The sequence below is a fragment of the Malurus melanocephalus genome, unplaced genomic scaffold (genome assembly GCF_030028575.1).
Source record: "Malurus melanocephalus ecotype Western Australia unplaced genomic scaffold, MMel_1.1 scaffold_184, whole genome shotgun sequence".
In the NCBI taxonomy this organism is placed as follows: domain Eukaryota; kingdom Metazoa; phylum Chordata; class Aves; order Passeriformes; family Maluridae; genus Malurus; species Malurus melanocephalus.
In genome coordinates, this window is record NW_026623416.1 from 218,049 (window position 1) to 245,406 (window position 27,358).

The 27,358-nt window shown below is 43.8% G+C and overlaps 3 protein-coding genes across 6 annotated transcripts in view; 2 read left to right on the forward strand and 1 right to left on the reverse strand.

Moving 5' to 3' along the window:
* Nucleotides 1-7,798, forward strand: part of ELP1 (elongator acetyltransferase complex subunit 1) — a 33,781-nt gene extending 25,983 nt beyond the window's left edge. Inside the window, exons 32-36 of the mRNA XM_057373045.1 lie at nt 603-714; nt 1,848-1,975; nt 2,378-2,532; nt 3,512-3,590; nt 4,498-7,798. Of these exons, the coding sequence (XP_057229028.1) occupies nt 603-714; nt 1,848-1,975; nt 2,378-2,532; nt 3,512-3,590; nt 4,498-4,565 (542 nt within the window). The 3' untranslated portion in view covers nt 4,566-7,798. The remainder of the gene's footprint in view (nt 1-602; nt 715-1,847; nt 1,976-2,377; nt 2,533-3,511; nt 3,591-4,497) is intronic.
* A 41-nt stretch (nt 7,799-7,839) lies between these two features.
* Nucleotides 7,840-19,043, reverse strand: APTX (aprataxin). 4 transcript variants are annotated; one of them, XM_057373040.1, is made up of 8 exons: nt 18,966-19,043; nt 17,842-17,978; nt 17,097-17,143; nt 15,131-15,442; nt 13,692-13,751; nt 10,566-10,792; nt 9,634-9,737; nt 7,840-9,343 (listed from the first exon to the last, which is right to left on the reverse strand). In XM_057373040.1, exons 2-8 carry the CDS (start codon nt 17,969-17,971, stop codon nt 9,189-9,191), a joined length of 1,035 nt encoding a protein of 344 aa, XP_057229023.1. In that variant the 5' UTR covers nt 17,972-17,978; nt 18,966-19,043; the 3' UTR covers nt 7,840-9,188. The 4 variants fall into 4 exon arrangements, with proteins under 4 accessions (XP_057229023.1, XP_057229025.1, XP_057229024.1 ...); XM_057373042.1 differs by lacking the exon at nt 18,966-19,043 and adding an exon at nt 18,692-18,959; XM_057373041.1 differs by lacking the exon at nt 18,966-19,043 and adding an exon at nt 18,683-18,959.
* A 149-nt stretch (nt 19,044-19,192) lies between these two features.
* Nucleotides 19,193-27,188, forward strand: DNAJA1 (DnaJ heat shock protein family (Hsp40) member A1). Its single transcript, XM_057373044.1, has 8 exons — nt 19,193-19,457; nt 19,583-19,760; nt 20,481-20,585; nt 20,687-20,914; nt 22,288-22,402; nt 24,375-24,490; nt 25,083-25,183; nt 25,948-27,188. Exons 1-8 carry the CDS (start codon nt 19,326-19,328, stop codon nt 26,164-26,166), a joined length of 1,194 nt encoding a protein of 397 aa, XP_057229027.1. The 5' UTR covers nt 19,193-19,325; the 3' UTR covers nt 26,167-27,188.
* Nucleotides 27,189-27,358: the final 170 nt, after the last annotated feature.

Below are 27,358 nucleotides of genomic sequence, written 5' to 3' on the forward strand. Positions count from 1 at the left end.
TGTTTGTGGTTTCTGTTTGTTCTGATGGAGCTGTGCTCTTCTCTAGCTCCATGGGATCTACAACAGGAAAATAGTACTCTTCTCAATTCCTCCTCTCTCCCTGCTTGGAGTGTGATTGTTTTACCCTSCTTATTCTGTATTTTCAGTTTTACATTGGGTCACGGCTTTCATGCAATGAAATTGCACCAGAAAGCTCTTCAAAATTTCTCAGCATTGTCTCTACAGTACTTCTTCGCTGGGTGAGACAGTGTTCAGCATGTGCTTTGTGCCAAGTGAACATATACCTGTAGGCATATTCACCTGCCAGCTCACACAGGCTCAGGRAATTTTTCAGAAAGCAGAGTGCTGCATCCCAGTCCAGATCTGCTCTCTGAGATTGTCATCCCTCTRATGTGCCGTTCAATATCATGGTCCCCACCAGGGCAGAGGAGCAGTGTGTTCTCACAATTACTGTTTCCTCTTGTGTGCTGGCTGAATGGGATTGGGAGTCATAAACACCAGCAGGTAAAATTAATCTGCCCAGCAAGCTACAACCAGAGAGAAAGCTTGAAATAACTCAGACTTCTTTTCCATACTGTGATAATTGTTACCATGTTTTGCAGATTATGAAGTGCCACATTGCCCAGAATTGGAGCTTTTGTCTGAAACCAGCAGTGTTGTGACAGCTAGTGACATGAACAGCAAATACTCACACAGCAATTCAAGAATATCAGCGTAGGTATCTGCCTTCAAATCAGGTAGTGACTGTTCTGGCATCAGCATTCAGGAGGTCAGCTTGCTCATGTTTGGCATGCTCCTCTTTGCAGCTCTGTGTGCCTTGAAGCTGCTTTAATTACAGGCATTTCATGGTTATTTTAACTCTCTTTGGGAGGGAAAGAGCACAAAATGCCAGAAGCTACTGGTACAACAGGAACTGAGTGCCCAGCACAGGAGCTGTGAACACAGTCTCTGGGCAGGTTCTGGCTCTGTGGGTKTTGGGCATGTGGCCAGAAAGCTAGACATAGGATACAGGCAGAGCCTCCCAAACATGAAGAGTTTGTGCGCATGTCTTATGTTCTTTGGCCCAGGTTTCGCACTTGGTGTGTGGGGGTTGCTACTGAATCTCATACCAATGTCTTCCCACAGTAATGGTTGCCTGCATTGTTTTTTAGTGCTCTCAAGAATATAAGCTGCAGGGTGGGGTGTGTATCAGGGTGGTGTAGTCTGTGGGASCACTTCTGAATTCCCTGGCTGAACTGTGGAAGAATACAGTTGTGGGAAAAGTGTGGACTTTTTAGGGCACTTTTTTTTTTGGTGGACCAGATGTAACCAGAAAGAGAATGCAGCCTTGGTCTTTAGTGTCAGAGTGTGCTGATCATTTGGGAACGTTATGCTGCTAGGTCTGGTATATGAATGAAGTTGYTTTGTGATCATGGGCAGGAGCTGAGCAGGCTCTGGAGATGTCAGAAATTAAAATTTTCACAGGCAAGCACAGACCGTGGCCACCAATGTTTTAAGCRGGCCTAAGCTTTGCCTGGTAGTGGCGGTTGCTTTTTTGCACAAAGCTCCAGCTTTGTGCTTGTAGACATGCTTTAACYTTGCTGGAACATGGAATGGAGAAACAGCCATGTTTTTTGGAGTAGAGAAACAGCCTGACTCCTGTCTTGTGTTTCAGACCACAAAGGATATTGGTTAAGGAGTGCTGAAAACATTGTCACACTGCCTAAGTTTATATACAGACCTCTGTCACTGGAGGGAGCAAGGAGTTGAGTGACAAGTTTCATGYACATTGTTGAAGTTCCTTCAGACTTACTCTACTAACAGCTGATCATTTTGTGCATGCTGTAATTGAATATGGTCCTTTTCAGGCGATCCTCAAAGAATCGACGCAAGGCAGAGCGTAAGAAATACAGCCTGAAGGAAGGGAGTCCTTTTGAGGATATTGCCCTTCTGGAGGTCCTGGGAGAGWGTGTTCGTGCTGTTGAGACTGTGAAAGGTAGGAGTGGTGGTCCTAGCTGGTGGTCTTAATCCAGGCAGCAGCTTATGAGGATGAGGACAGCTAATGCTTCATCTTGTTCTTACTGTGTGTACTGGGGAGAAAAGCTGCCTGGTCCATACAGCCATCTGTGTTGGACTTGGTTTAGTTCATCTCCCTCTCTACTCGAAATAATGTGTGAGGTCTCTGCATTTGAATTTTGGGAGCAAAGAGGCCTTCTCAGTGCCACTACAGATTTGTCTTGTTTTTGGTCTTGGACACTGCATGGGCTCAGTAGGAGCAGAACCAGTTCTGAGTTGCTGCCCTCCTTCCTATGTGCTCATAGCAAAGAAATGCAGTTGTTTATTTAATATACATCTGTTAATTGCTATTTATTGCTTGTGTTTCTGTTCTGTCCTGTAGGAGATATACACATCCTTCTGAAGCAGCTTGTGCTCTTTGGTTATGATRAGCAAGCTGGGGCACTGCAGCAAGTCCTGGAAGAGGTTTTGCAGTTGATGGAGACATCAGTCTCAGAAATCTGGACTCCAGACCTGCAGCAGAGCTCTGTCAGCCCGGTCTGTGCTCATCTRCAGTACCTTTCACACTCACGAGACAGTATCAAATGTTTAGCAGTATTTTGCATTTTCCAGCAGAGATTCCYGAATCCTTCCCTGGCTTTCAAATCTGGGKTTTTTTTCTGTTAGAGGTTCAGTAGACATTCCATGCAGGAACAGCTGAGTCAGTAGACTCCATATGTATACGTGTGTAGCCTACTCTGTTGCTTATACTGAATGCCACATTGGACGTGATGAAGTTTCCTGAGGCTTCTGTTGCTTTATCCTAGTGATGACTTCTTTCTGTAAGCTCCATCTTAAGCAATTTTTAGAATATGGGAGGGAACACAYGCTTTTTTTCTCGGATTAATGGCAGAAGTGTACTAGAGTGGTTGTTATCCAACCTGGTCTTGTGAAGTGAAAACCTACTAGACTGGTCAATTTGGTCTGAACCATATATCATAAGGAGTATATTACAAAAAGAAGGGTTATTGCAGGCTTCTAAGCTTCAACTTAATGCAGAACAAGGAAATCACAAAGASTTTAGTTCCCTTCCAGAGTAAAAAAAGTTTATTTCTAATAAGTGGTTTCTGAGCATTTATGGTGAACATAAGATGTTCCTCAGTATCTTCTCCCTAAATGCTGATTAGCMGGACACTTAAAGACAGATTAAAATTGTTCTGTGTGACAGGGAACTTTAAATGTTGATGGTGCTGTAATAAATTAGTCCTGCCAAATCATGACATTTACAGTGCTGTAAARAAGTAGGTGCTGGGATAAGAGTTCTGTGTCCGAGAAGCTGTGTGAAAGCAGTTTTCTGTTTCTGCCTCTGTGTTAACTTTTTGAGCCATTACTGGGCTTTTATCCCACATTCCTGTTCATTTTGTACTGTGAGGTTTACTCTTCTGTTTTTGGACAATAGCAGCAGTGTTTCCTTTGAGAGCATCCCTGCTTGTGCTCTGCTTTGTTCAGGTTGGAACATGGTTGTTGCTTCTTACAGGTGCTGGGACCCAATTCAACTGCAAACAGCATTATGGCTGCCTATCAGCAGAAGAGGATGATGCCTCCGGTTGTACAAGGTTAGTTGAGGCTCTGGGCTTGGTTTGTGTGTGAAATGTCAGTGGGGTTAGTGGGCTTCAACATTCTCCAAGCACTGCTACCTGCCAATATTTGTACCAGCTGCTCAGCTGTGGTGGTTCATTGCTTTATTTTGTGGCGTACCATCCTGCCTTGTGATAAGTGAGCAGCTTTCTCTGAATTTTGCTCTGAATTCGTGTGCTGAAATTCTCAGTTGATCTTCTGGCTTCCTGTGTATGTGAGGGAATTGAAAATCTGATTTCTTAAGGAACATGTTAGATAATTTTTCATTTAACTAACCTGCTGAATTTTTCTATCTGGCTTTGCCTGTCAGGCCAGATTCTTGACCAGGCCAGGCTACAGTGTGTCAAAATCCTTGTAGTGAATAAAAACTTAGGGCTGAGAGACCTAGCAAGGGTGATCCCAAATCCCTAGTCTTTCCTCTTCCCACTAGTCTATTCCCTTTCCCTGCTGGTTCTGAATTGCCTGGGGAGGTCCTCTGTTGAATCTCTAGATGYCACCTGCCTATTGCCAGTTGCCAGGGCTGACTTCAGAAAAAGACCTCGTACCACAGCCAGCTGTGGTCCATGATGGGCCAGTGACAGGTGAATGAATGGAGTTCTGCTTTGTGCCACTCATAGCTGTGGCTTTGTGCGTGTTCCTCCTTGTTCTGAACAGTAACACTTAACGATTGAGAGGGAACTTGGTGTACCCAGTGGTCTCCTCTTGTAAGCAGGTCTGAGGACACTCTTCTGTGGAGACTGATGATCAGCCACTAGAGGGAAATTATAGGTGTCAAGAGGTTTCTCAGCATCCTTTGATGTAAAGTGAACTAAGTAGTTGGGAGCCCTTGAAGAAACTATACTGCTGTTACATCTTGTTCTGACACTTGTTCCATTTGCCTTTCAGATCCAGAAGTACTTACTCCACCAAAATTCAATAAAAATCTACAGTGGAAACTGCATCTTCTTCAGTAACTCAAAGCCAAGGAAACCCTGTGGACTCCAATAACTTTCCATACAATTTCATTATATCTTTACAGAAGCTATTGTTGTTCTGGTGTTTCTGATACATTGTTCTTAGGCCTGTGCAAGTGAAGGGTCCTGATGCAGGCCTGATGCAGCTGTGACTGCGACCCATAGGGTGTCACACTTGTGGGCACAGCCACTCATGTCCCACTGCAGATGTGGCTTGTGTGACTGGGGAGTGAAACGATATGCAGCTCTGAAAGCTCCTGGATGGATCCAGTGTCTACCACTTTTTCCCCCTTCAGGATGAAGCAATCCCAACCAGTACTGGATGGGCTATCTTCTCTGCCATTCCTCCTTCCCAGAGCTGATACTTGCCACGATGACAGGCCATGTTTTAAGCACTTCAGCCTGCTTTAGAGAACTTAGCTGTAAGACTGTACCAATGGCAAATTGCTGTAGTTGCCAAACAAATTTTGTGTTTTCKCTCCTGAAGCTGGATGTTGCTAGTACCAGGTTATCATCAGTATTGCTTTGTTACATCAGAGTGAATCCTGCAGTGCAAACAGCCACTGCTGTCCTGAAACTGGGCACATGCACACCAGGGAGGTCTTGGACAGGGGAAAACGTGAATAAAAACAGGGCGGAAGCATTGGTGTCATACTCTGCGCTCTGCTACGTAATACTACCCTAATTATCCAAGTTCAGAGAATATGGATTAATGCGGCTCTGTGGCACTGACAGATCAGCAGCTGTACCCTGATAATGCTGTGCACTATTGCGGGACTGTCATCTGGAAACGTGTCTCATACTGAGAATCGGGTTTTAACCCAGAATACTTGTGCAATCTGATGCAAGAAGTAACAGCAGCAGTTCAGGGAGTAGAGGAAGGGGACAAGGCTGGAAACCCTTTCTGTGGTAGCATCCCCTCTCAGTTAATTTTGGCCCGGCCGCTTCAGTGTTCAGTGCAGACCATTTCCGTTGGAGCTGCAGAAGAATGCCACATAAACAAGGCATTTCCTGTCTGTTGGAGGTATGTAATGGCACAGCAGTGAGCTGTGTTCTGACGGCACAGCATGAGCATGTCCAGTGCTGCAAATCACTATTTTTGTGTGGCAGGAATTCCATTAGATCAGGGTGGCCATTTGGTCTTGCACCATAAATGACATGCTGGCTTGAGCCTGCTGGAGTGGAGTGGTACAACAGTCCTTTGCCAGTGTGAAGCAATGGAGTACATCTCGTTTCCAGCTGCTCTGAGTTACCTATTTCCAGCTGTTCTGGTGGCCTGTTCTGGGTGGAGTGGGGAAGGTTTAAGACTGTTTTCAAGTACTGTGACAACACAGTAGGATTCTCCAAGAGTAAATAAAGCCTTTTGAGACAGCAAAACACATGAAAGGCTTTACAGGGTAAGTGTTGCACAGGATCTGGGTCTTCAAAATGGTAGCAGAGCACAGTCCTTGGTGAAATACAGAAGCCATCTAACAGATCTGGAGTAAGGGTTGATGAGGGAGACTGTGCTTCTCTACACAGCACTCTGGCCCTRCAACTGAAATTTGACACTGACACCAGTAATTCCTGACATTCCAAAATCTGATGCCAGGAAAGGCTGAGGTCATGTACAACCTAACCTGTTTTCTAGAAGGAGAACACAAGAAGAGGTAAAATTGCTGCTGGCTTACCGAGGATTCATGCTTGTGCGTAAGAATGTGTGTGGGTTCTTTTGTTTTTCCATCATGATGATGGTGAAAGCCAAGGACCCTTTTGTCGTAGGCATGTGTGCTTTTTCTCCRAGACAAAACCCTTTTAAATCTGACATCCAAGTGAAAGACCAGTCTTCTAAATCATCACTCAACCCTGCCCAAGTGAACTTTGAGTAAGGAACAGTAGAGCTGGGAGCAGCACCTAGTATCCATGAGCCTCCAGCGGGGATACCCTACTTCCTACTTGTGCAGTTGCTGAGCCTTAGTTTCTTCTCAGCAGCAGCTGGGAGTAGAAGTCTGCTTTCCCTTGATTTCTCCTGGCATATTCTTTTACTTTCTTAGTAATGCATGTAATCTTGAAATACATTCAGCTTTAGTTACTGTCTTTACAGACATTTTGAATTTGTTCTTACGAGTTCTGTAAGGCTCCTACAAACATATGGTATTACCAGGAGTGGAAGTAAGCCATTAATGCAGAAATATGGAGTTAACTTTAGAAACATCTCAACTTCTGAGCAACTGTGGCTGTATGGAAGCCTGGTTCTTTTACTAGTGTAGATATTTTTCACCTCTCTGCTGATCAGCTTCATTAAAGACAAAAGGAAAAAAAAACCTGTCAAGTTCAGTAAGAACTTCCATGAAAAGATTGACAAATGGTGTGGTTTATTGGAGAAACAGATTATAGGTTGTTAGATTGCCAGTGATAAACCTGTAGGCAGCTGTCCCTTTTTGGCTTCGAACAGCTTGTGCCCAGTGCTGCTCCTCCTGCAGATCTTTCCATACAGCAGTGACCTCACACAGCAAATGCTGGACATGCTSCCATCTCCTTCCCCGGGATCAGCCCTGGTGGCAAGTGATTCTCCCAAAGATTCCACTGATGTACAACATCATGCAGAGGCTTGTATCTCAGAATCATGCTCCACAACTGAGACTTGGACAGCTGCATAACCTTCCCATATAAATGGATTGCAGAGGTTTGTGCTTGACTCTGACCTGCTTTGAACGGTWCTAAAACCATGACTCCACCTAAATGTGATGGGCCATGGGACATAAGCAGTGCTTATGCTTTGCATGCGTCACTGTCAAGAAGCATGGCTTTCCTTTCTGCCCTGTGTCTGCCATGAGGAAGACCATGGCTCTCCAGCATTCACAACTGGGCTTGGTCCATATTGGTTCCTGTTGTGAAGCATTAGCACAGCTTTACTCTGGAGACAATTGGAGCCCTAGTTTGTGTCAAGAATTAATCCACGGACTGGCTGTGCTTTTGCCATTGTTCCTTACTCTCTAAGCTTTGCTTTGYAATTGAGGGCATATTATTACTAATGTCAGCAACAGTTAAGTGTGACCATGCTTTAAATGAGACCACAGTCAACCCGTCACCCTCAGTGTATCCCATTCTGGTGAAAGATGAATGGTTTAAGAAAAATTTTTGCAGAATGTCCTAAGAGAACAATACTTAAAGACCCATAAAAGTGGGAAATGGCAAGGTCTTGCAGAATAGTTTTGAAACAAGTAGAGAACACAACTGCATTTGGCAACATTCCATGTTTTATTGAAATTAGTTAAAGAAAAATGCATCTTTTAGATGAACTTAGCTCATTATAATGTAAAAAACACATRTCTAAAACTTAGATTACCCACTTCCAAATGAAGACTCCTATCCACTGAATATGCACAATAAATTCAAAATGGATTATATCTTTAAACTGAGGCAGGTAAAAGATTGTCCAACAGCTGTGGAGTAGCCAGGTATTTAGATACTAGATAAGTGCAGACTTAGATATTTTGAAATATAAATACATCGCTGCGCTACAACTGCCTCTATGCATTCACCAGCCAGCACCCATCTCTGCACAAGTATAAATAAATATGACACTTTTTGTGGATCAGCTTCTTGTACACCAGGGGAAAGAACACGTTTTGAGGACAATTTTATTACCAAAACATCTTTATTCTTTTCCAACAACGTCAGCTTGTTTTTTGCCCCACTGGTGTGTGTATTGCAACACACTGCTTCATAGGGGAATGGAACAAGACGATACCCTCTCCCCACAGAATGTGTTATTAAGAGTTAGGAGTARCATTTTGCTTGTGTAGCAAAAGCTCTGTGAAACTCTTACTGAAAGCCATTTCACTCGGTGAGCATCTTACTTAACAGGTCAAAGCTGGGCTCAGGATGAAGTTCAACTATACAAACCAGTTCTGGACTCAGAAAGAGATTTTTATTACTACTGCTGTGCTGCCTCTGCAAGTTCACATCTTGACAACAATCAAGTGATTAGAGGCTCACTAAAATCCTGATGTGGAGAAACAGGGCAGGATTAAACCACACAATGGCACCCTGGTAAGGGGCAAATCCCACTTCACAGCTGAGGGGAAGTTCAGCAGCACTTTCACTGTCAGGTGTTTCAGTGGTCCAGCAAAGTGGGATGATCAGCTGCTGCTCCTTCCACTACACTGACAGTACAATCAGCCACGCCAGTGCCTCAACATTAACACAAGAAACCTCAGTGGCAGGCAGAAAACGTCAAGAGAAAGACCTCTAAATCATTGTTTCTCTCCTTTCTCAGTAGCAACCTAGATCTGGATTCAGTTCAGTTTCTGAATTAAAATAAATCCTTTCATCCAAACAAAGCACTTCTTCCAGACTTCAGTTTACTTACAGACTAGTGTGGCTGTACCACAACAAAGCTGCAAACAAAAAGCTTAAATTTCAGAAGTCACTTTATTTATATTTTTAGGGAGGAGGGATGGGAGAGTTTGGATTTTTGTCTGAGCTRTTACTGAACCAATATGGTGCTGTTTTCAGACTACTTTTCTCCACACTACATTTGTCATTCCAGTTAATGAACATATATTTCCATTAACATTTTGCAGTCTTTGTGTTGGCTGGAAATCTGAAGACAGACTGRAAGATGATTTTTTTGCAAAATCACTTTGGCCAATGTTTCCTGAGATGTTCCTTTAACTGTGGGATTGTGGACAGCTGTTGTTTACAACAATGGCATTTGAGGGGAAGTTTGAGAAGTTCAGMGGTATGGTCTTTCACCATCACCTTTCCTTTGCTTCTTACCATCTCTATCACATCTGGAGATAAAAATACATAGTGAGGCAATGTAGCATAAAGAAACACATGACATTGCAAATCTCTGTGCACTGCTTCACATGCACAGTGCGTCATTGTTGCATTCTAATTTARACCAGCGACAACATTTGTTGACTTTTTACTCAGTGCTACTCCCCAATATCTAATATTAATTAAAACCTTTCACTTACTGCAACAAAATATATGACTTACACCTTTGTTTGGAAGAAAAGCCCAAAGCCAGAACCTGCAAGCAGCATTATTTGTTATGAAACACYTTTCTAATCATTACCTTGAGAGTTTAAGAAGTAGTCTGTAGTAAAAGAGTTCCAGTGTTTTTTGGTTTTCAGGGCCGGAGAATCAAAATCCTGGCTGATAACATGCAAATGTAGCTGACTGAAAAAGAAATACAATGTAGAYATGAAAGAAGGTTAATGCTTGAAGTTGTTTTGCAGTTGTATCAGCTGCAAACATGATTCAGCAGAATGCAAGCCTTGTGGGTCAGTCTTAACCCTGTGACRGAAAAACAGTGTGTTCTGGAAGCATTGTCTCTTGCCAAGAATTTCAATTAAACAGTCAAGGTCACTACTTTGCCATTGGCTCCTCACTACAGTCTATATTCCTGCTAGCTTCCAAAAGGGCAGACACAGTAGTGTTAGCAAACCAAAGATTTATTAACAGTTTAATAATAAACCAAAGGTTTATTAACRGTTTAATAATAAACCAACGTTTTATTATTTGTAGAGTAATTGAATGGGACTTGATCAGTTCCCAAAAGCTGCACTTGAGAACTGGAGAGCAACTGACTGCAGTATCTACAGGCATTTGGACACTCTAAGAGATGGACTTACACACAAGACTCACATCCTTGACAGGTCTAGGAGTCAGTCTCTAATCTCAACTGGTGCCCTGGGAGTAGATGCCCCAGGACTCGGCACTGGCAGCACTGCCCCTCTGAGTGGGGCAGGACCACAGACATCCCACAGCCCCAGAAACCAACCTCTGCTAGGGCAGCCCAACAGGCATTTCCCACCAGGCCCAGGATGCCTGTGCAGTCCGAGATCTGTGCAGCCATGTGGGGCAAAGGATGGCACACCAAGCTGTCTGTAGTGTTGAGGAGCATTGCCTGTTCCTTAGCAATGCCAGATCTCCTCACAGATTTAGCCCCAAATCTGTGTAACTGGAACAACAGTGTCTCCACTAGATGACTMCTCTAAGTCTTACCTCATACTGGGGATAGCATGGTAACCCAGTCTGAACTCCAGGCTCTCTCYGGCAGGGCACTGTTCAATCATTTTTTGCCCAACTGCATGCATATGTTCCAGGAGTTCAAGGTGGTCCCTGGTGACTGACTTGAGGCTTGAAATTGGGTCCCATGGTAAGACAAGCCAGTGGTAACGTGCTTTAGGATACTTATCCTTGATGACAACAGTTTTTTCATCTTTGTAAACCTTGCAAAAAAACCCCAAACAAGATTACTTTCTGATTGAAAGTTAAATATATTATTCCTATGAACAYTATAATTAATGGAGAGATGCTAACCATGGAGAACTTTTGCTGGAACTAAGTTGCTGCAGGATAAGCCCCCTCTTCCATAACATAYACCAGGTCACTATGGAGAGATTGTCCTTGTTCACATACTTTATAAAAGAAAAAAACTTTCTATTCTTGCATTACAGTAAGGTAACCAAAGCTACAGGTGGATATGAACTCCTGAAGATCACCTGGAGTGAGATATCAATGACGTCTATGGAACTCTCTACTTCCATCAGGCTACATTCAAGCTTTGTAGTCAAACAAAATCACTGTGCTCAATACAGAGCATGTAGGAATACGCTGCACTGCCACATCCGTCACAGACTTCTGGAGAGAAGCACAAATCTCAGACGTGCTACCGAGCAGTGTGCTGCACCCCTTCACCAGCATTACACAAAAAAATTCAAGTCTGAACTATTTCAGTTCACCCAATCCCCATGTGCTGCTTTGTAAGATCACTCACAAGAAGGAGAACAGATTTCTATCATGCCCTCCTTCATGTTTTTTTTTTTCCTTCTGAACAATTCAATGCAGCTGAGGAAGAGAAATGGCTGGGAAGCTTGTGGACAACAGTGGGGACAACCTGCCCCAGCAATAAAAAGCTGTCAAGTTCTGACGCAGAAACTGCATGTTTCTGGTCTCTTAGCAGTGCATCTGCTGATGTGAGATGGATGATGTCTTTGTCACGTTTGCTAACTATTCTCATACATTTATATATAGAGCTGATCGGCCCTACAGAAAGGAAAATGAAATTCTAACTGTACACAATCACACAGGACTGATTCTTTCAGCAGCAAGAATTTTATATACATGTATTAGTGTCTGCTCCACATTAGTAACCAGTAGGAATGGGATCATTTTCAAGTCTTTTCAGAAGAAAGAAATGCTGACATTTATTTATTTATTATTTGATTATTAAAAAAAAAAGATAGGCGTTCTATTTGTGTGCTTGTGTGTTCAGTCAAACTTGCAATAAGGCTAACCTTCAGCCACAGTTACTTTTTTTAACTGTTCTAACATTCAAAGAACAGTTTTAAAACCTGCTTAAATTTTGGGTCAAGAAAGCCCTGTTTTAGCAAGTATTATATGAAATTCTGCTTCAGGAATGAAAATTAAGCTTCATGATAAAAAAGTAAGCAAGAATTTCCATAGTTTTATCATCCCCTATAGATCTACTCATTTGAAAGTGCTGGAATTCTAGGAMAATGGGCATCCAGTTCTCCTATAAATCTATGAAGTTAAACACTTCAGACTTGAATTTAAAAAAAAAAATCAATCAAGAAACAGGAACCTTCTGTTGTTATCAGCTAACTGAAAAACTGTCTTATGGGCTGGGCACAAAATGTTATAGTGAATGGCGTGACATCATCCTTGGCCCAGTGCTCTTCAATGTCTTAATAAACAACCCAGACACAGGAACTGGAAGGAATGGAAAACAAGTTYGCTAATGACACTAAATTGGGAGGAACTGTCAACTCCCTTRAAGGCAGGGAGGCCMTRCAGAGAGACCTGGGCAAGCTAGAGGGCTGGGTGGAAGTTTAAGAAGGCGAAGTGCTGGATTCTGCACCTGGGGCAGGACAACCCTGGACACAGAGACTGGGGAGAGACTGGAGAGCAGCTCCATGGCAAATGGGGGTCCTGGTCTGTGGCAAGTTGAACATGAGCCAGCAGTGCCCTGRCAGCCAGGAGGGCCACCYGTGTCCTGGGGGGCATCAGGCACAGCATCACCAGCCGGGCAAGGGAAGGGATTGTCCCGCTCTGTTCTGACCTGGGAGAGCCTCAGCTCCAGTGCTGGGGGCAGTTTTGCTGGGGGCAGTTTTGGGTGCCATAATAGAAGATAAAAAGCTCTTAGAGAGTGTCCAAAGGAGGGCGATGAAGATGCTGAAGGGCCTTGAGGTGAAGCCSTGTGAGGAGGGGCTGAGCTCACTTGGTCTCTTCAGACTGGAGGAGAYTGAGGGGAGAACTCACTGCAGTTTAAAGTCCCTCATGAGGGGAAGAGCAGTGACAGGCACTGATCTCTTCACTCTGGTGATCAGTGACAGAACTTGAGGAAATGGCCTGAAGGTGAGTCAGAGGAGGTTTAGGTTGGATATCAGGAAAAGGCTCTTCACCCAGAGGGTGGTTGGGCACTGGAACAGGCTCCCCAGGGCAGTGGTCACAGCACTAAGCCTGACAGAGTTCGAGTGTTTGGACAATACTCTCAGGCACATGGAGTTACTCTTGGGGATGTCCTGTGCAGGGCTGAGTTGTTTTCAATGATCCTGATGGGTCCCTTCCAACTCAACATCCTCTATGATTTAATGATTCTAAATTATTTTCAGCCTGATGGTGATCATCACCTGAAGGGGCCCAGTGAGGTGAGAGGTCAGATCCTGTCAACTGGCACAAAGGTGTGACAATCAAAAGTCTGCTCAAAACAGGAAACTGTACTAAGAAATATGGCAGTGCTGACTACTGGAAGATGAGAACCTCTGTGACTTGCCCAGCTTCAAATGACCACCCCATTTTAGCTGGTTTCCCTGAGAAACAAGGCAATTGCACAACTTGCCTGCTCTCCCATCAACGTTTTTGAAATACATTGGCCAAATCTCATAGCATAGAGGCTCAAAGATAATTAAGATAATTACATTCTGCAAAATCAGTAGAGACTGCCAGGTTAATCTTACTACAGAGAGAAATGCAAGTACATTTCAGCCCAATGCAGGACTCCACTGATTACCCAGATTATTAAAGCATATTGTAGAATGAAGAAAGAAAGCTCATTTAGCTTTGCTAGACAGAATCTACTGTAGATTACAAGTATACAGCTCTCACCTGCATTTTTGGATCTTGCATGGAGCTCTTTAGACCCTGACTCCAGTGTCCTAAACTTTCCTATTGTATAGAACAGGAACAATAAATTATAAGACAATTAAGCATCCAATTACATATTTCAAAGGATTCAGTTAAGAATATTCATTAGTATAAAACAGTACAATAACAGCTGAGTGACAGCTGAATTATTTACCTTCTACAAAACGCCAACACACCTGCTCTAACTGCCCCCAAAATTTTACTTTTGAAAAATTGTAACAAGATACTGTGAAGATGAAAAGTTTGATCTTCCAAATGTTAGAAATTTAACAACAGCGAGCTATAAATGTGTTTAAATTTAGTAATTTGCCTGCACATGTCATGACAGAAGGCCCTCTGTTTCAGGGATCACAAGGGCCAAAGAAAGAACAAAGATGTTCACAAACTCTCCTATCCCATACTGCTCCGCAGACCAAAGCAGTTGCGGTGTGTGGCCTTTTTCTTAGATGAACTGGGTTTTTRTATATTGTGCAGTGGCTTGTAGAGAAGCAAAAAAGGCACAGGAAAATCAAGCCAATATTAGCCCATAATCCTAAACTTGGTTACTGAACACCTAATAGAAAGCCTAGAGTGCACCTTTTTCAACACAGACGTTTTATCTGTTCAGGTTACTTCACAAGCACTATCGCATTCTCATAGAGGAAGCTGTTCAAATATTATTATAGTGCTGTCAGGGAAAGAGTGGGAATCATCATCTCTCTGCTCATTCCACCACAAATCTGGCCCTAATATAACTAGCCCAAGTCCAAAAATGAAGTGGTTAACTCACAGCTACATGAGACTAAAATTTTGTCTTGAGTGGTTCAATTTCTGTGCCTTTTCCTCCAGCACTGCACTAGTTCTAAATGCATTAGGCAGTCTTTTATTTCATTCATGTCACAGAGCTAAAACCTCCCTTTCAAAGATTTTGGCTGGTATCATTCATTAATGTAAACATGGTTCTATCATATGGAATGAACAAAGCAGGAGGAGGATAAGCCCCATGCAGTTACAAACAAACAAACTGGAAAAAAAAAAAAAAGGCTCAAGTTGTTCCATTCTCTGTGTTTGCTTTTAGATAACAACTCAAGAGCCAGGACAGTATCCCTGGATGACTCCAGCTAAACTGAGCTCATGTAGACTTGTCCTTTTTGCTACAAGGAATCCTCGTTTGCTACAAGGAAGCCTTTTCACACACACCTAACCTTCAGGTCTGGTTAGAAAGGGTCCCAATTGAATTTCTCAGGGTCTGGGTGATATCAGGAGCACAGAACACTTCTCATGTTCTGTGTATTTTGAGGATCTGTGTACACCTRAGATGCCCTCCACTGACAGAATCCACAAAAGTAAAAGACTGTGTCTCCCTATGGAGGAGACAATCCCAGGAGAAGAAGCACAAGTATTAATATCAACATACTTGCCTTTTTGCTCGAAGTTTCTTCATGTGCAGATACACTGGTATTGCCTAGCCTGGGATTTGTAGAACTGCCTTCTGTATCCATCATCTCCAACTTCATTGTTTTTCTGGGCACAAGCTCTATATCATCATTCTCACAGGAGTCCTCATATGGCATCTTGTCTGCTTTTGGAATAGTTTTCCCTGACTCTTCAGTAAATTGAATGGTGTAGGGGTAAAGGTTATTCACAATATGCAGAACTTGGCCTGGCTTCATTTTCACTGCTTCATCCTTGCCAATATTCATAAGATCAACACTAGTTGGGTTGACCCCTATCTTTGGTAGACAGAAAAAGGAAAAACTAGTAGAAAATGACATTGTGAGTGGAATCACCAACTTCTGCTCCTTTCTCCTGGAACACCACTATCCTGGAAAGCAAATGCATTTTGTATTCACTGCCCACCCTGCCCACATCAACCTGCTCAGGCAGTTCAGCACTGTGGACACCGCTCTGTGTCCCAGGCTCGCAGTCACAGCTGTCAGCACACAACCTCAGGGCATGGTGTCACAGGGAGACCAGGTCTGCAGCAGCTACAGAGTTACAGCATCACTCGAGCTGCACTCCCTCTCAAATTAGCAACCTGTCAAACAACTAGTAACAGTAGCAACTGTTTCTGGCCCATAATAGTTGCTTCAGTTAATTATTGCAGCACAATACAACTGTGTTGTAGGCCACCTACAATGATTGCTTSATACATGAATTTTGCTTCATCAAGAGAGTGACCTTAGGAAAATTACGAGTTTTCAGCAAAATGCTTTTTGTTAATGTTTATGCATGAAATAGGCTTTAGGAGACCAGCCCTCTCCTGTGACTGATAAACTCTGTCAGAGTGTTATCTTTGTCACTGTGATAGCTGCATGCTTCACAAGACGGTACTATACCTCTCACTTGGTATTCAYTGCAATGAAGCACACCCCTCATTCCAGCCAGGACCTCTTTAGTCTACAGTTCAGCAGTTTCACACAGGTCAAAGATGCTTCCCATCCCCTGGGTGAATGAAGTATCAAACAACTGTTCACTGGAACCTTGTGTCACACACCTCCCACCTGGGAGCTCTCCATAAGGCAGARAAAACATGCTAGCACCCACCCACCAGAAAGTATTCCCAGTTTTGAGAACCCAGTAACACAATGCCCAAATCATGACTAGGGCTGACTTCTGTAAAAATCTGTCCAAGGAATCTCTGCCAGCTTCATCAGATACCAGTGGGTTGCCTGTGCTTAGTGGGTTCTGGAGGCATTTTGAGAGAAGATGTTACCCCTCAGTAGGCAGAGCGTGTTGTGCTGTCCACACATGCTGATGCTGTGGGCACACACACACAGACACCAGCACAYACAATTTTCCCCTTCATACTATCACAGAATAGTATGGGTCACTGGGCCTCATAAGTATGAGAGAGTAGGCGGGCATCCATCCATTTGATAACATGARAATGCTTGCAGGGCTGTCTCACATCCCATCCCTTCCCACAAGTAACCACATCTTTGGCTCTGTCAGCTATCCAAACAAACTTTCTACAACTGCATGGTACCAATAACACAAGAGCTTCAGCCTTAAACAAAGGGCTGTCTCAGCTTACGAAGTTTAAGGTTCAGGAGAAAGATAAGCAAGTTTAGTAGAACAAGCCCAAAATCTCCTAAATGCAGCACCTGAAAGAACTGAATGAGGATTCAAAACAGCATTCCCTGATGCTGCAAGCCTGGCTGTGTTAGACTGGAGCTAATCATATCTGGAAAGAATAGTGCAGCCTTTCATTGAGGTGCACAAAGAAAAAAGTTAATTTCTGACAGCCTCTTGCTGTAATCCCCTTGCTGTTAGGAAAGCTTCAGGTCCTTCAGAGCCAGTCATCAGAATCATCAGTTGGAGCATTTGTGGAGTTAAGTACAACAGGCACCCRAAATGTGTGTACCTCCATACATAGAAACGTACCTGCTTAACTGTGACATACCCCTTGTTACAGTCTGCTTTTAACTGAACTGGAAAAGAAAGAACAAAGTGTCACAAAACGACTTTGCTGAACCACTCAGTGCAGAAAACACTCCTCTTTTTGAAGATCCAATTGTTTCTGAAGCTAATCTTTTTGAAYGCATGCCAAGAATACTTCTGCCTCATCTCGTCTTTCCGGGACCACAGGTAAAACAGAACTAACCCAYACACTGAGCCAAGGGTGGAATTACTTCAGAATAAAGGGGGATTCTTCTACATGTTCGTGATATTCTTACCAGTCCTCTGTGACAATAAAGCACAGAGCAAGACTGTGTCCAGAGGCGCAGAAGATAAGGCACAGACAAAGTGCAGTATTGCACAGATGACAGGTATTTTCAGATATTGTCCAAGATCACATTATTTTATGTATAAAACAACAAATTATGCTAAAAACCACTACTTGGTGGAGTACTAGGGAGAAGAAGTGCTGCTCACAAGCAAGAGTGCAGGCAGTGAAACACAACTGTGAACGTGGGAATTCACATTAAGGTTCAATGCTTTAGTTTAGAGAGGCGGACATCCTGTCATTGAGTGTCTGATTGTTTTAGTCCCAGAGATCTCTTTAAGTGCTTATAAAAAAAGCTTGATGGTTTCAAGAACCAGGCAACACTGCAGACCACACAGAGAAAGGAGGCCAGTTCAGCTGCTGCTACACACAGAAAGCAGGATTTGAGCTAAACCACCTTACCTTGCTGCCGTGAACACTTCTTATCCGTTATCCCAGTCTCTGGGCCACGCCCAATTACCACGGCTTCCAAGTGGGGCAGTTTCACTCGCTGAGTGCATTTCTCTTTGCCCACGAGCCAGCACACGCGCATCACTGTACTACAGAGCAAAATAAACAGTGTGTTACCAACACACCACTTCCTGATGGGCCACCTTCCTGGGAACWGGGTCCATGAACTCTGCTGCCAGTCCATCTATTAGCAAAGACAATTCGACTAACTGGGTGCATGTTTCTGAAATTCAAGGCAAAGCACATTCACTAGCACTYAAAAAAATCTAAGAGCAGGTTGCTGTTGAAAGGGCAACCTGCTGTTTTCCATCCTGCATTATCATACGTTCTCATATTTACAGACCATATATAGGAAAAATCAATTGGATTGGTAGTTCCATTGACAGAAAAGCCTACCCACAAAAGAGTGTGATTTGTCTCCCACTGAATCAGAGTTCGTCTAAAAAATTAACTTAACCACCAAAACAACAGAGCAGCCGAAGACAGAGAGGACGACAGAGTCGGGGGAGTTTCATTCAGCAACAGTAAGCACCGGAACGGTGCTATGAAACGCTCAAGTTTACACTAATTTGACCCTGGACAGCAAAGATCCCTCATCCTCACCGTGCCTGGCGCTCGGCGCTGCTCCTCCCAGCTCTGTGAGAGCTCAGGTGGTGAGCTCATGCCGGCGGAAAGCAAGGCACCTTCCGCAGTGTCCCCCGGCACTGTCACACACCCCGCACCCCTGTGGCAAATCCATTCCCGTGGGCCCCGTTCCCATGGCAACGCCGAGATGTCCCCCCCTCCCCCTTACCGCGCGCACCACGTTCGCGCCGTCGCCGGCGCAGCCAATCAGCTGCTCGGCCCTTCTCCCGCGTGACCAAGGCAGCGGCTCCCGCCGCGGCGCGTGACCGGGCGCACGCGCACTAGGCCCGGGCAGAGGGGGGGGTGGGTGCTGTGGCCTGGCACGGGCGCAGTGGAGTGGAGCGTGCCGGGTCGCCGGCCTGTGCGGTGGCGGGACCAGGTCCGCGCAGGGSGAGGGGGGAAAAGGCGCGGAGCGGCACCGGAAAGGCGGCGGCCGCGCCAGCGGTCCGTACCCGGAGTAGCTCCGTGCCTCAGGGGGCGGGGCCTGCCCGGCGCGCAGGCGCTTCCCGAGGTACACGCTGAGCAGAGCGGGAGCCACCGCCCGAGCGGGGCGGAGCGGGGCGGGGCCCGCGCCAAGTGTGGGAGGAGGAGGCGGGAGCTGATTGGCCAAGCGCCTTCCCCTCCCGAACAGCCATTGGCAGGCCGCTCTCCCGGGCCCGGCGCGCKGCGGGGCAGGACTTCCGGGGTGGGGCCGGCTGTAAAGCGGGCGRGCTGCGGGACCGGCCCGAACTTTCCAGAAGAGTCGGGAGCGGAGCCGCGGTAAGCGTAATCTGCGCTCTCCGCTCCGGGGGCCTCCTGCTGCCTCCATCATCATGGTGAAGGAGACCACCTACTACGATGTACTGGGCGTGAAGCCCAACGCGTCCGCCGAGGAGCTGAAGAAGGCCTACCGCAAGCTCGCGCTCAAGTACCACCCGGACAAGAACCCCAATGAGGGCGAGAAGGTCGGCGGGACCGGACGGGACGGGACGGGACGGGGCAGTGGGGACCGGGGGAGGAGGGCCGGGCGATAGTCCCGCCAGGGGTGCTGCTGCTGGTGCCTGAGTGCCGGTGTCTGTTCCTCCTGCAGTTCAAGCAGATCTCCCAAGCTTACGAAGTGCTGTCGGATCCGAAGAAGAGGGAGCTGTACGACAAAGGAGGCGAGCAGGCTATCAAGGAGGGCGGCTCCGGCGGCGGCTTTGGGTCACCCATGGACATATTCGATATGTTCTTCGGCGGCGGAGGGAGGATGCAGCGGGAGAGGCGAGGTAACGTGTCTGTGGGGGTAGACAGGATCAGATTCTCTGAGAAGAATGCCTTAGATGTAAGAATTTAAATAGAGCTAAAGTGAAGTTGTATGCTTAATCTCAAAATTGGAGAAAGCTATTGGCCCTTAACGCCTGAAACTACATGGGAGGGCGCTTGGGGTTGGTACGGTGGTAGTTTGGTCTCCTGTGCATTGTCCCCTGTTAATCACTAACCARGTGTTGTGTTTGGAGAGTCTTTAGCTGAGTGTAAACCCAGCTACTAGAGGGCAGAATAGGAAACGGAAGGGTAATGTAGCTTAAAATGATTCGTTAACTAAGCTACCATAAGTGTAGCTCTAAAAGCAACTAGCTAATCGAGAGATCAAGATCCAGTTCATGATATGAAACGTTTTTGTGTTCCTGCACTGTGCGGTGAAATTGAGTTGAAGCTGCAGTAAAACGTTGCCCAAAAATTAAGCTCCAGATTAATCACTCTGGGAAAAACTTTCAACTTGTTAAGAGCAGTGCTGACCCTATTTCCTCTTAGTGCACGTATGGTGAAAAAGGGAAGGAAAAATGTTTTGTATCCGTGTTATGAGTGTTGCATCAAAGTACTGTTAACAATCCAGAGCTTAGCATCCTTTGCAAAACTAAGGTTRYAGCAGCTAAAGTGCTAAGGAGTTCCTCAGTGTAAAAATCTAATTGCTCATGTCTGGTGTGTCAATCTCTGTTCTTTTACAGGCAAAAACGTGGTCCACCAGTTGTCAGTAAGTTTAGAAGATATGTACAATGGTGCAATGAGGAAACTTGCACTGCAGAAAAATGTCATTTGTGACAAATGTGAAGGTAATGTTGAGACTGAAACTAGAAAAATGTTTCTGAAGTTTTTGTTGTTTTTTTTTTTTTCTGGCAGCACATAACCACCCATSTCCAATTTTCATTCTCAGGTCGTGGTGGTAAGAAAGGTGCAGTAGAATGCTGCCCTAATTGCAGGGGAACAGGCATGCAGATCAGAATTCACCAGATCGGGCCAGGAATGGTGCAACAAATCCAGTCTGTGTGTATGGAGTGTCAGGGGCATGGGGAGCGTATCAGCCCCAAGGACCGGTGTAAGAGCTGCAATGGCAGGAAAATTGTTAGAGAGAAGAAGATCCTAGAAGTTCACATTGACAAAGGTGAGGTGTCTTGCTAAGGTGAAGTATTGAACTTGGATGTACTGACTGACTTTGCAGCACTAAAACAGAAGCTTTAGCAGATACGTGGTGTTGATTAGGTGAGTAACACTGTTGAATGCATATACAGTAAAACTGCCTTTATATGCATATACAGTAAAACTACCTTTTAAAATGTAGCAGACTTATGTTCACTTCTAAAGCTCATGCACATAACTAAGAGTGAATTCTGAAACCTGCGTTACCGTAAGCAGTGAATTAATTCTGAGGTCCCTCTAAGCACTATTCGTGATGAGGTAGTCTAATCAATTTTCACTGCCTGCAGTGAAACCCTGCAGACTCCGATCACTTCTGCTGTGTTTCAGTGTGAAGGGGAACCAGGTCTGCTATAATGATAGGGAGCAGAGACAGTGCTAAGCCTCTCATGCTTAGAACTCTGTTGGCTGCACAACCCTGACAGTGCTGCTCAGTGCAGGCACTATTTCCTTGCCTGGCAAAATGCAACTCGATACACAAACCCTAAATGTGATGGGTGAATGTGACAGTATTGAGTGACAGATGCATCTCTTTTGAGGGGGCTGCTCAAAAGCTGGTGGGAGAAGCCTCCGGAGTAGTGCAGCTTGTAAGACAGAGCAAGCTGACAGGTATATGGCTTTTACAGACTTGCTCAAGATTATAACATGCAACTGTTACACGTGTAAGCACAGCTTATGCAATGCCTGAATTTGTTTGGGAAATCCTTCAGTAATAGTAAATATGAGGACYAGTAGGGGTATGTTATTGACATTTGAACAGGGAAGTCTCGTGAGAATAATGGTTTTCTAAAAGAATAGAAAAGAGACTGATCATGCCTGAGGAAGYTAGTATTTTTGGTAGATAGACTTCTTGTGTGGATGAAATTAGTTTCTTGTGAGAGGGTTACAGTCCACAGGGAATGCTTCTTGCCCTTGGCAGGCACTAAGATGATATTTCATAAGGAGATGTGCCACRTATTTATAGAACTGAAGAAGCTAGTTGGTCAATTGCTCTCGAAATGTAGTTTGTACACAGTGTTTCTGSTTTCTTTTTTGTATTTGTGTGTATAATGAAAACTATTTTCATGGTATTTCCCTTCAGGACTTTATGTTGGTGGCTCTTTTGGCAATACAATTAAACTTGATGGTCTTGAGACATAACACTGCATTCAGGTTAGCACCACTAAGATCTGTTGGACAAGTGAGTGGATTAAAAAAAATAAAACCAAATGCTTCCAGGGAAGATACTGATATTTTTGCTTAAAGATCTAGAGACATCTTGGTACCAGCTCATGCCTTGTATTTCTTGTTGGTGCTTTTGTCTTAAAAATAAGGAAAAYGTGTATTTGTTTTTTGCAACAGGAATGAAGGATGGTCAGAAAATAACATTCCATGGTGAAGGGGATCAAGAACCAGGTCTGGAGCCAGGGGACATTATTATTGTCTTGGATCAAAAAGACCATTCTGTATTTACAAGGTAAAGACTCTTGAATCCTCTTATGTTATTTCCTATATGTATGTGTATAAAGAAACATGTATCCCACATGTTTCTTTAGTTACCACTCATCTTGAGCACACACTGGAGTGTCAGGAGATAGGATCACATSACTGGCTCTCAGCTATGAGCTTGTCTGGGTGGTCAGAGGAGCACTGTGGTGGGAGAATTCTGATGCAATTAGTCTGGCCACTTGTGTTCTAATRGCATGAGGTAATCTCTTGTGAGCTTTGGCAGCAGAAGGGGATAGAAGGCTAACAAAAGCAGTTAACAGTTAAGAGTTTGCAAATCTTTCATTTCAGGTACTCGTTGAAATACTGAAATTTTGTTTAGTAGTTTTGAGTGTTTGATCACTTGCTATCAATTACTTATCTTAGAAAATTGCCATTTAGTGTAGGCAGCCGTTGTCCACTTGGCCTYAAGGCATGGCAGACTTGGAATGTGTGTGCACATGTGTTCATGGATCTTACCTRGTACAAACTTAGACAGTTTGCAGTTAGCATGCACCCTTCTGATCAAATGTTGTTTCCCACCCTTTATTTGCTACCTGAGTGTAACGGGAAGGGTAATTGGTCCTGTCTGGTTTTTATTGTGAAAGCAAAAGTGACTCAAGTAGCACTGACCACATCTCAATTATTTCGTGTTCCCAGGCAGTACTGCTCAGTATTGCATCCTCCCTGTTTCATGTTACTGTTTGTGGAATTAGTTTGCCTGGTACATTTTGGTCCAGTTAAAAGCACCGCTGATGATCTTGCAGGAATGTGTTACATTTGGTGTCTCACTGCTGCTGTTTAGAGCAGTTACGAAGGAATCAGGGGTTTAGGGAAAGCACTTATTTAGCACCAGCCACTGACCTTGTGCTTGTAAAYAGGGATGGTGAGCCAAAGGTTCTTGGGAGACCTGCAGCTGGTCTGCCTGACTATCATGTAYGGTGCTGAGCTCTTGAAGCTGGTGCCAGCATTCTGTGCCAAGGAACACTGAGCTCACAGGTTAAGAATCAGTTCTGTTTGCTTTGGATAAGCTTACTCAGCTGATTTTTCTTAACTTCCAGTGAAACCAGACACTGAATCAGATAYGCCAAACAGTTCTCATGGTTTCCTGCGACATGAAGTCGCAATTCTGCTAGATTATTTTTGTCTATCCTTCTGCCCACTGCCTTCAGTGCTAGTGTCCTTCAATAACCCTTGATATTACTGGTCTTGTGGGGTTGTGCTCAGGTCATGCTCTCCCACAAGTGGGATGTTCCTCCTCTCCTGTCGGAGTCTAAAATTAGCTTTTCATTCAAGTCTCCTTCCAGGGAGCTTTTGAAAACAGAAAGAGTGCTCTACGTTCTTTGAATAGGCTGGAGGATTTTGTAGTCTTTGAACATGTAGATAATCACTAGCATTGCCATAGTGAAGTTAGAACACAAAGTGATTAACTCAATCTATTCCACATGCTTCTTGGTACTTTCTAAAAGGTATTTGTACCATTAACCAGAGTAGCCATCACCTGTTCAAACTTCCTTGGTAATAAWTCTTCAGAGTGTGAGTGATCACCATAGTGCAAGCTATGCACTGTGCAATTAAGAAGGTATTTATCTACACAAAGAAAGGAATTAATTGTCCCAGTTTTAGTGTTTATGAGTCTGAGAGTTTTGGGTTGTGTTTTTTTTAATGGGGACGGAGCAATGAAGTGAAACAGTATGTGAGCAGGCCTTGCTGTTTTTATTTCTTTTCAATAAACATTTCTAACACTTTAGATAGTTTGATGTGGTCATAATAGCTCTCAGGGTAGGTATCATTCTGGTAATTGCTTGAAGAGCTATATTAATATTTGGTATTCTTTATTTAATTGTCATGATTTGTGTTGTAATTACAGCTTACAGTCATTTCCAAATTATGTATTGAGRTTGGGTGTGATCTTTCTGCTGTTTCTCTCTCACTGTGTCTTTTGTTGATTGGTTCTGCCTTAGACGAGAYGAAGATCTGCTTCTGTCTATGGATATTCAACTGGTTGAAGCACTCTGTGGCTTTCAAAAGCCTATCACAACACTGGATAACAGAACTATTATTATTACCTCTCATCCTGGTAAGATGATGATAACAAAACATCCTGGTTTGTTTTCTGTTGGAAGTCCTAGCATATGGTGAACCTAAGCTGAAAATTTAAAGGAACAGAAACATTCCATCTTTATGTTAAAGGGGTGTGTGCTGGCATAAAGTTCTTTGCCCTAGTCTTTGCAGTACAAATCTTATAATAAAAAAGGATTTTTGCATAGCAGTCAGCAGTAATTTTCTCTTTGCGTGACATAGTAACAGACCTTACCTCATGGACATACTTGCATCCTGAGGATATCTCATGAGAATTGAAGGCCGTGGGTCTCTGAAAACCACTTTTTCAGCCTTGGAAGCGATGGAGCACTTAATAAATTTGTAAGTATGCTTCCTTTGGGAAGCATAACAAGGTTACAGGAATATAATGTAGACATCAATCTGCTTTCCTATTGTGATATTACCAGGCAGTAAGCTCCTGTTAGACTACTACATGTTGGTGTTGCTGCATAACCACAATGTAGAAAGTTACATAAATATTGAAGGGAATTACAACTAAAGCTGCTTCTGTTGCCTGGATCTGTTGCATGGATCCCTTCCTTTTCTGATTTTTTTTGTTTATTTTTTAGGCCAGGTTGTTGAGCATGGGGCTATTAAGTGTGTGTTGAATGAAGGTATGCCAATTTACCGCAGACCGTATGAAAAAGGACGTCTGATCATAGAATTCAGGGTAAGCAAATCAGCTCACTCCCATGGCATTTCAGGACTGAACATCCATCCAAAATTTAGGCAATAAGCACTGCCTCAATCAAGAAGAGATACCAATAATCATATATCCTGTTTCTGTATTTGTTCTTTGCTATGGTGAGAAAATGTAATCCATCAAACAGAATTACAGTTCAGAACAAAGAGAAAACTTCCAGAACAATGTGTGCTGAAAGTATATTAGGTACCAAAGCAGTTTCTTCAGCAACCTTGTGAATTGCCATTTGCTTGGCATATTCTTTAGCATCTATTATCATGTATAGGGAAGAATGGATGAGTAACTTCGACTTCTGTGCTGGAGCAGAAAATAGGTTGTAAAATGCTGATTTTCTTCTCTGGGGAGAAGCTAATGCTGGGAGCTATAGCAGCAGGCCCTGTCTGCTACAGCTTAAAAAATACTTGACTGTATCTCTAATGCTGATGTTTTTATATATATATAAATACGTAGCATATATGTCATTATATTACGTATAGACTTTGGTTTTGTGGGTGATTCCAGTGGGCAGCCTGAGGCAGAAGAAAGGTGTTCATTGAGTTGCCAGAGTTAGATGCTAACTTCATGCAGGCATTAAAAAATGACTTAGTGATGTTGATAATGTTTTTAAGCTCTGAATTTAAGTCATCTGTGATGACACAGCTGACTTCGGCAGGTATTTAACCTGTAGGTCTATTTGACCTGATAGAAGATCATTTCAGATAGCCTTGAGTAACCTCAGTTCTTGATTTCAGGTCATCTTCCCAGAGAATGGCTTCCTCTCCTCAGACAAGCTGTCTTTACTCGAAAAACTGCTACCTGCAAGGCAGGAGATTGAAGAAACTGAGGATATGGAACAGGTGGATTTAGTGGACTTTGATCCATCTCAAAAACGAAAACACCACTATAATGGAGAAGTGTATGAAGATGATGAGCATCAGCCTAGAGGTGGTGTTCAGTGCCAGACATCATAAGTGGGCCAGTGAATAACTTGTGATGCTTGTTTCGTATGCAGTAGTGGATGAGTGAAGGACTACAAGCAGTTTGCCCTCACCTCCTGCTATTTGTTGTTCTATCCAGCCATAGTTATTTCTAAAAGCATAAAGAAATAAACTAAGTAATTAAACTGACTTTGCAATTTGTATAAAGCTCCAGGATGCAAGCTCAAATGAAGGTGACTACACTTCACCSCTGCCTCTTGGTCCAGAAAACTCCCTTACCTGCTTGTCTTTTATTCCAAACCTTGTAATTCCTGTATGTGTGCAATTACCCAGGCTTAAACTAAGATTCTGTGGTGTGCGTTTTAGGAATTCTAGATCTTATACTCTGTGAATAAAGTATGCACAAGTACTTAAAATCCATGGTAAGGTGTAGTTAAGTTTTGTACCAATTAGGACAACAATGTTTRGACTTGTACTGGTGTTTGTTAAATAGGGACTGGCTTTAAGACAACCATGTGGTACATGAGACTGACATGGATGTAGTTAATGTTCACAGGCCCACTAAAGTCATGCAATCCCGAAGCTCTCCATGCTGTTTCATATGACATCAGATAGTCCTTTCCTGTGCCAGCACKAGTCCTGACCCCAGAGCTAGTTGTGGAGCTTGCTTTGTTTCATCTGTGACTCCCGTTTGGCTGCTCTCCTGCACCACACTGYTCTCCAATCATGGAGCCAGTGATTGCTTGGAGCTGCCTTTGCTACTGTGCATTAGTAAAAACCTCTAGACTTTATCAGCACACAAGTGGCTTGGAACATCAGACTGCTGCCAGGTGAAGTTTGATTTCCACCTTCATTACTGAAATCAGATACTCCTCAGTGGTGTGTTACAGAAAGCAGTACCAGCCCTCTTAGTGGCTATGTGTGATCCTGCCAAGGAGAGAAGTTTAGTGAAGACAGCCGACCAATGCATCTAGGATGCTCTGAAATTAATGTATTGTGTGTGTTGTTTCAAGCTGACTTGAAATTTCTGTATGAATGTTCTAATTATTGTAGATGAAGCGTTTCTGATATAACTACAAAATTGTTCATTGCCTCTTTTCTTAGACCAGATGTTGATTTTAAAAACACCATCCCCTTCATTTTATACAGCCATTCACAGAAAAATCTTAAAAACCTTTCAGAAAATGTGCTGAGAAGACAGGTCCAGATTTAACCTCCAGTGTGG